The sequence below is a fragment of the Dendropsophus ebraccatus genome, unplaced genomic scaffold (genome assembly GCF_027789765.1).
Source record: "Dendropsophus ebraccatus isolate aDenEbr1 unplaced genomic scaffold, aDenEbr1.pat pat_scaffold_1415_ctg1, whole genome shotgun sequence".
Classification (NCBI taxonomy): domain Eukaryota; kingdom Metazoa; phylum Chordata; class Amphibia; order Anura; family Hylidae; genus Dendropsophus; species Dendropsophus ebraccatus.
Genome location: NW_027208836.1, coordinates 35,324 through 43,958, shown reverse-complemented (window position 1 = coordinate 43,958; position 8,635 = coordinate 35,324). Strand labels below are relative to the sequence as shown.

The 8,635-nt window shown below is 42.2% G+C and overlaps 1 protein-coding gene across 1 annotated transcript; it reads left to right on the top strand.

Annotated features, from left to right (window-relative positions):
* Positions 1 to 1,287: 1,287 nt before the first annotated feature.
* Positions 1,288 to 8,572, top strand: LOC138775216 (polycystin-1-like protein 2). The gene is made up of 4 exons (XM_069955851.1): positions 1,288 to 1,494; positions 3,394 to 3,495; positions 7,103 to 7,234; positions 8,384 to 8,572. The coding sequence occupies exons 1-4, from the start codon at positions 1,321 to 1,323 to the stop codon at positions 8,492 to 8,494; spliced, it is 519 nt and encodes a 172-aa protein (XP_069811952.1). The 5' UTR covers positions 1,288 to 1,320; the 3' UTR covers positions 8,495 to 8,572.
* Positions 8,573 to 8,635: the final 63 nt, after the last annotated feature.

Genomic DNA, 8,635 nt, shown 5'->3' with positions numbered 1-8,635 from the left:
TATATATATATATATATATATACATACACGTGCAGTACAGTATACATGTGAAGTGCCAGATAGGATATATACTGTATATGCTTCACGGGCTGGATCTATCTACATATACACACACGTGCAGTGCCAGACAGGAAATATAGTGCAGTACCAGGCTGTTATCCAGCATAGTATGGTGCTGTTACCTAGTCACAGTATGGTTGTATTGGTCAGGTCTGGTATGGATGTGTTATACAGTCACAGTATGGCGGTATTGGTCAGGTCTGGTATGGCAGTGTTATCCAGTCACAGTATGGCGGTATGGTCAGGTCTGGTATGGTGTTATTATCCAGTCATAGTATGGTGGTATTGGTCAGGCCTGGTGTGGCAGTGTTATCCAGTCACAGAATGGTGGTATTGGTCAGGCCTGGTGTGGCAGTGTTATCCAGTCACAGAATGGTGGTATTGGTCAGGTCTGGTATGGTGGTGTTATCCAGTCACAGTATGGTGGTATCAGGTCTGGTATGGCGGTGTTATCCAGTCACAGTGTGGCGGTATTGGTCAGGTCTGGTATGGTGTTATTATCCAGTCATAGTATGGTGGTATTGGTCAGGTCTGGTGGGCGGTGTTATCCAGTCACAATGTGTTGGTCTGGTATGCGTCAGGTCTGGTATGGATGTGTTATACAGTCACAGTATGGCGGTATTGTTCATTAGGTCTGGTATGGCTGTATATGTTAAATGTGCATTGTCTGAAGCTTTTACCTACCAATCCTATGGCGAGAATCGCTACAGACAATATGCAGATCATTTAATGTGCAAACTTGTTATATATTTTAAGCATTTAAAAACCATGTAGAAAAAGAAAGATTCAGACAATGTATGTGGCCGAAACCACACGTCCATTTCTTCCCCAGTAGCCGGGAAGTGGGGGGGGGGCCTTGGAAAGTTCGCTATGGGGCCCAGCCATTTCTAGTTACGCCCCTGTATACAGCCGATATATATATGGCTGATCACTGAAACTTTTACACAGGCTGATTATCGGCCAAATGAATTTTTTCCCCTGAAATTAGGCAAGAATAAATGACATGTAAATTACATTTACAACCACTGAAATAACAGCCAATATTTTCCCTCTTGTACACTAACAGCTGATTTTTCATTGACAACAATGGAACGTGCTATTGTAAAAAAATAAAAATAAAAATCAGCATATTTTTTCTATAAGTAATATATAACAATGTTCTTCAGTTAATCCTATCTGTGCATTTGCTTGGTTAATAATCCAGTTATTGTCCTTCCATGTAGATTTGTCAGCTTCTATGAGACTGCCAGCCTAGACATCATGCATCATTATGGTATTGCCTTCCTGGTTTCATTATTAACCGTCAAGCTCTGGCGCCTCCTCAACTTGAACCCAAATCTTCACCTCATCACAATGACACTTAAGAAGGCTTCGAATGAAATAAGTGGCTTCCTTCTCACTATCCTAATTCTCCTGGTGGCCTACTCCATTTCTGTGAGTATGATGTACCCCTAGCCCTTCAGAGCTGTAATGACTGCTGTTACTGTGGGGATTGGTCTTCTTACCTGCTGACCGCAGTAACAATTATTGGGCATCTCGCCATGATCAGTGCTATAGCAGTCATGCATGAGCATGCATGGCAGAAAGTCACCTGGAATAATGCAACAGGACATTGTACCATATCTTCAGGCTCAGACCACTAGTGAGTGGGTGGAGTAACATGACAATAAATTCTTCAAATTGCTTTGTCCCCATTATTCATTGGACTGTAACACCAATTAATAGGTTTGGGATGTACTAGACTGGGCTGTGAGATGTTCCCACTTCTCAGCAAAATGTGCGCCAAATGCTGCTGTAGTGGGCATAGGTCAACTTGAGTAATAGAGGGCGTTTACCACCTTGTGGAATCTGTTCCCAGACGTCTGCAAGTTGTGATTGCCCAAAAGGGGGAGCCAAACTGTTTTTTAGTGGTTTTCCTAAAGCAGTGATCACGGTATCTAGGTTAGTCCAGGGACAGAAGCAAAGAATCTTAATAATAATAATTTTAAATTGCATGTTGAGTAATGCCAGAATGCCTAAATTTACAAACTGGACCTAAAAATGTCTGAAGAAAAATATGACATAGTGGGAATAATAGAGACATGGCTGGAGGATAGCTATAACTGGGTGGTTAACTAACAGGGGTACAAATTAATTAAAAACTAATCGTTGTTCAGATTTAGCCAAGCAATGTTCCCACTAGGCAAAATAAGGGCAAATAATGGCTGTTGTTGCAAAACAATGGAAGTTATTATGGGGTAGAATTGGGTTCTCGTGTCTATGTAATGCACTTTACAGTAAAACTGATTAAAAATGCCCTATTGTGACTCTTTTATAATGATTTTATTTTTTCACCTACAGGGCTGTTTGGGGCGTCACTTTTTGCACCATGAGCTCTAGTTTTTATTAATGTCCCATTTGTGTACATCAGACCTTTTGATCGCTTTTTTCCCCCCTGTTATATAATGTAACAAAAATCAGCAATCCTGGCGCTTTTTTCATTTACACTGTTCACCATGCGGGAGCAATATTGTTCAATTAATAGATTAGGCAATTACGAACGCTACAATGTATAATATATTTTAATTATTTTTACATGTTTTAGTTGTATAATAGGAAAGGGGAAAAGTGATTTAAACTTTTATTGGGGGAAGGGATTTGTCATTTTTTCCCCAAATATTTTCATTTTTAATTTTTACACTTTTTAAGTCCCCCCAGGTGACATACAATTAGGGATGGTCCGAACCTGCCGAGGTTCGGGTTTGTACGAACCTGAACTCTCGGCAATGATTCCAGCTGTCTTCCACCTCTGTGGAGAAGGCGGATACAGCCATAGGACCGCCTGGAAAACTGGGATACAGCCTATGGCTGTATCCCAGTTTTCCAGGCGGTCCTTCGGCTGTATCCACCCGCTGCACGGAGCGGGCAGACAGCGGGAATCATTGCTGAGAGTTCAGGTTCGTACAAACCCGAACCTCTGCAGGTTCGGACCATCCCTACATACAATCATTGAATTGTATATACTGGTAAATGCTATGCCATTGCATAGTACTGACCAGTGTTATCGGTGATCTTCACATAGAGCCTGCCTGAGGCAGACTTTATATGCATGAAGATAATATTACACAAGTGAGCATATACACACACACATACACATATAGAATAAGTAAAACAAAATAAGCCAAACTCAGTGTATATTATGTACATTACTTCTTACAAAATTACCCACTTTGCCCTTTTTATTAACCATCCTTCAATAAAAATAAATAAATACTGAGGTTTTTTAACAGAAGTAAATTGCAAATCTCTGGCACCAGTTGATTTGAAATACATTTTTTCTCTTCTTCTTTTTAGTGCAACTTACTTTTTGGTTGGACCATTCCCAGTTACAGAACATTTACTGATTCTGCTGTGACTATTGTCAGCCTATTACTTGGCATTTTTGATTATGAAGAGGTAAGAAAATATTTCAATACATAATGCATGCCCTATTTATTTCCTTTTTTTTACTGTAAAAGTTTTTATTAGTATCATATTTGTGTACATTAAACATTTTTATCACTTTTTAATATAAACTAGATTTGCATTTCCAGGGAAATACATAGTGCTTAAAAAGAGCGCCCCTTTACCAGTGACTTCCTTTTAAGAGAAACTTTAATCCTGGGTGTCGTCCCTTTAAGAGCAACTTGGCTCCCATCCCTTTAAGAGCGACATGAGTCCCTTTAGGAGCGACCTGGGTCGCTTTAAGAGCAACCTGGGTCCCTTTGCTCTTAAAGGGACCCAGGTCGCACTTAATGGGACCCAGGTCGCTCTTAAAGGGACCCATTTCGCTCTTAAAGGGACCCAGTTCGCTCTTAATGGGACCCAGGTCGCTCTTAAAGAGACCCATTTCGCTCTTAATGGGACCCAGGTCGCTCTTAATGGGACCCAGGTCGCTCTTAAAGAGACCCATTTCGCTCTTAAAGGGACCCAGGTCGCTCTTAAAGAGACCCATTTCGCTCTTAAAGGGACCCAGTTCGCTCTTAAAGGGACCAATTTCACTCATAAAGGGACCCAGGTCACACTTAAAGGGACCCAGGTCGCTCTTAGAGGGACTCAGGTCGTTCTCAAAGGGACCCATTTTGCTCTTAAAGGGACCCATTTTGCTCTTAAAGGGACCCAGATCGCTCTTAAAGGGACCCATTTTGCTCTTAAAGGGACCCAGGTCGCTCTTAAAGGGACCCATTTTGCTCTTAAAGGGGACTTATTTTGCTCTTAAAGGGACCCTTAGGTCGCTCTTAAAGGGACCCAGGTCGCTCTTAAAAGGAATGCTCGGGACCCAGGTCGCTCTTAAAGGGACCCAGGTCGCTCTTAAGGGACCCAGGTCGCTCTTAAAAAGACCCAGGTCGCTCTTAAGGGGACCCAGTCGCTCTTAAAGGGACCAGGTCGCTCTTAAAGGGACCCAGGTCGCTCTTAAAGGGACCCAGGTCGCTCTTAAAGGGACCCAGATCGCTCTTAAAGGGACCCAGGTTGCTCTTAAAGGGATCGAGGTCGCTCTTAAAGGGACCAATTTCACTCTTAAAGGGACCCAGGTCACTCTTAAAGTGACCCAGGTCGCTCTTAAAGGGACCCAGGTTGCTCTTAAAGGGACACAGGTCTCTCTTAAAGGGACTTATTTTGACCCATTTAGATCGACTTGGGTCCCTTTAAGAGCGACTTGGGTGTACCGTTCCTTCAAGAGCGGCTTTGGTACCGTCCCTGTAAGAGCGCCTTGGGTACTGTCCCTGTAAGAGCGACTTGGTTACCGTCCCTTTAAGAGCGCCTTGGGTATTGTCCCTGTAAGAGCGACTTATGTTATTCCTCTTACACAGCAGCTTGGGCACCGTCCCTTTAAGAGCGGCTTGGGTACCGTCCCTTTATGAGCGGCTTGGGTACCGTCCCTTTAGAGAGCAGCTTGTGTACCGTACTGCTACATGCCTGCCTCAGCTCTGCTATTTTGCTGACTGAACTCTGCTACTTACAATGGTAAAGATCATTGCTCGTTTACCATGACAATCTTACTGATGTCAGTGAGACAAAATCGTTAAGGACCTTCCATATATTACATCTTCTATTGGCCAATAGTGGACATGTGACTGTGGATGGTGTGATACATGCCTGACAAGACCTTAGAGTTCCTATTGGCTGCTATATTTCAGCTATTTGCATATGTGCTGTGATTGGCTGTTAGCAGTTAGAGTGTGGCCATTATTTCCAATGGGCCATTATTTTCTATGGGAAATTCGGGGTCTTTAAACGTAAATTTCTTAAAAACGCAAATCCTAACTAAACGAGAAATAGATAGCACACCTCACGCTGCCGAGGGCTTCGAAACGCAGTTTGAACGGAGTCTTTGCGCAAAGCGGTTTGGGCTGTATTACGTGCAGAAAAATGGCTGGAAGAAGAAACGGGAGAAGAAGAAGAAGAATACGGATTACAATATAGTGCTTTTCAAGCACTAAAATAAATATATATAACAAAAAAAATCTGCAATCCTGGAGGGTTTTTTCCCTCTTTTCGTTTCAGTTGTTCACCATGCCGGAAAAGTATTGTTATATTTTAATAGATTGGGCAATTATGCATGCTACGATGTAATATGTTTATTTAATTATATTTGTATAATAGGAAAGGGGGTGATTTAAACTTTTATTGGGGGAGGAGCTTTGGCATATTTTTAAAAACCTTATTTTTTACACCATTTAAGTCGCCCTGGGGGACTATTAAAAGCAATCATAAGTTTGCATACCATTGATCAGTATTATCAGCGCTCTTCTCATAAAGCCTGCCTGAGGTAAGTATAACTCTTCTGGCGGTAAGGGGAAACAACTGGGACCCCCACAATCACACTGAAGGGGTCCTGATTAGAGATGAGCGAACCTCGAGCATGCTCGAGTCCATCCGAACCCAAACTTTCGGCATTTGATCAGCAGCCTGATTTGTAAGTGACAGGGACTGCTCTTGCCACTCACACTTAAGGGTTAATAACGGGCTGCTGCGCAAAAATAGGGAAGAACCAGATACAGATAGTAGCCAATCCTCTTCCATTTTGAAGAGGGCTCAGCTCCTAAGCTTCCTTCATAACACCATAGTTAATATGGGTAGGGCATGGATAGTCTGGTCACTGGCACCCATGCCATTCCCGTATGGCATGGATTGTGTAGGGGTATTTTTAGCTGCCAAAATTACCTCTCTTCATGTTCCTGGCCTGCTTTTACTTCCTGCTTTGGGGGGAGGGTAAGCACCACCACAGTCATTGGCTGTTCTGGGCAGAAACACTGTGCTCCTCTGCTATTCTGTATACAACTCTGCTGTGGAAAGTCCAGTCTTGACAGCTCAGAGTCTGGGAGCAGTGTGAAGATGGATTACTGTAGATAAGGTATCCTGCAGGGAAGCCCCAGCAGTGAGGAGTCATAGCCTGGCCACCACTGATAACACAGAGATGGTCAGGATCCTAGACAACAGATGTAAAACATGGCAGACAACTCAGGTTGCCAAGCAGAGAGACAGCAAATAAGGTAAATAGAACCAACTGCAAAATTAATATGATGATAATAACCCTTTAGGGTGCCTTCACACACAGCATAGCCGCTGCAGATACTTGCCCGCGCATTTCAATGCGCTGACACACTCGCTACGAGTATGTTAAAGTTAGTGGTGTAAACCCCCATGGCCCCGCAGCATACACCACCTGCTCCATGCTCCTGCTTGCTTCGGGGCCTCCTGACGGTCAGCCAATCAGTGTGCTGCCCAGCCGTAGCGCACTGATTGGTTGACTGGCGGGAGACAATCCCACTGCGAGTATGTCAACACATTGAAATGCATAGGCAAGTACCCACAGCAGATTTTGCAGCGAGAAATCCGCTGCGGATATGCTGTGTGTAAAGGCACCCTTACAGGGGTTCTTATATTCCAAATATTAATAGCTCAATAAAGTCATCCCTTCAGAAGCTTTATGTTCACTCTGTTAAGAAGAGTAAATGTGCTATTTGCTCCAGAAGAAACCAATTGAAAATCTCTTATGTGAATTTCTACTTGTTTTTTGCAGGTTCTCAGTCTGGACCCAGTCCTTGGCTCTCTGCTTATCTTTACATGTGTTATCTTTCTTGTGTTCATAGTTGTCAACATCTTCTTGTCCGCTTTATTAAATGTCTTCTCTAGCGAACGCAAGAACCCAACGGTAAGAACAAAGCAGTGGTTACCTCTATTACTTACCAAAATGTGAACTGAAAAAATATTTTTAATGCGTACAATTTGTTTTTGATGTATGAGACACAGACCGCTGAACTCAGGGAGACCAGCCAAATGACAACACTGCCGGTTGCTAGTGAAAGTGCTCAATGCAGTGAAGTCCTAGTGCATTGTGATGTATGCCTATGTCCACCTGGGAACTGAATATAGACAAACACATGTAGCTCCTGTCTGTTTTTGTCTTCTTTTGATGATGGCTCCACAGGCTCTTCTTTTGCATATTGTTTTGATGGAAATTCTGCTGTTCAATGAATTGTTCCACTTAGTTTTGTGTTCGCATTTCAAATATGCCAAAATGCAACATGTAAATTTGTAAGGCATATGCTTAGGCTGAAGTGATCGGAGGTGAGACACAATAATTATTATAAATTATTCAACTATAAAAATGCTGTCCCAAGTATGGGGCATAACCCTTGAAATTGTCACTTACTGCTTAGTATTTTCACCCTTTGCCATGTGAAAATAATTTGAAGGGAGTTTTTCTCCCACCTCAATTTGTAGCCACATAGTAAAAGTAAACGAGTGCAGCTAACTGCCTCCTTTAAAGAATACCTGGCAGCAGCTTTTTCAAAGTGAAGCTGCTGGCAGTGTGATGTTGCTCCTTTAATACATGTGTGTAATGTGTGTCTGAGTAACGTTTTCTAGATTCTAAACTTTTCGGTATATAATGTATTTGTTAATGTTGTACCTGGAGTCATTGGGGTGTTAAAGCGGTACTCTGAGGAAAAAAGACATTTTTTAAATCAACTGTTGTCAGAGCGTTATACAGATTTGGGGGGGGGGGAGTGAATGCAAAGAGTTGACCAATGGCTCTTTATACCTTAATTTACATACAGCACAGGCAGCAAAGTGTAAAAGCAAAAAACATATTACTCAGACACATAATACATATGTCTAGACTAGAAATTAGCTAAACTCAAGCATGCTTTTTTTTTACAGTATTCAAATGCTGAACCAATTGGGTCGAGCATGCTAGAATCATCTCTAATCTAGACCTGCCGAAAGGTTCCCTTTAATAAATGGTCTCTTTACACACATCCACCTTCTCTTATTAGATATGCTCTTTTCCATTCTTTAGCCATCAGAAGAAAAAGAAATTGTGGACATGCTCTTACTGAAGTTGTCAGCGCTGTTTGGAGTTCGCAAAAAGGCAGATGAACCAACAACAGTGAAGGTGAAACAGTCCTGATAAAATATAAAACCTGCACTCTGATTCTAGGTCATTCATTGTAAGATAAAGAGGAAAAAATGTGCACCACTATAATTAAAGAGCTTCCTTCTTGCAGCAAGTGTGATTATTCTCTCTCAATATACATAGATTTCAGCTGCC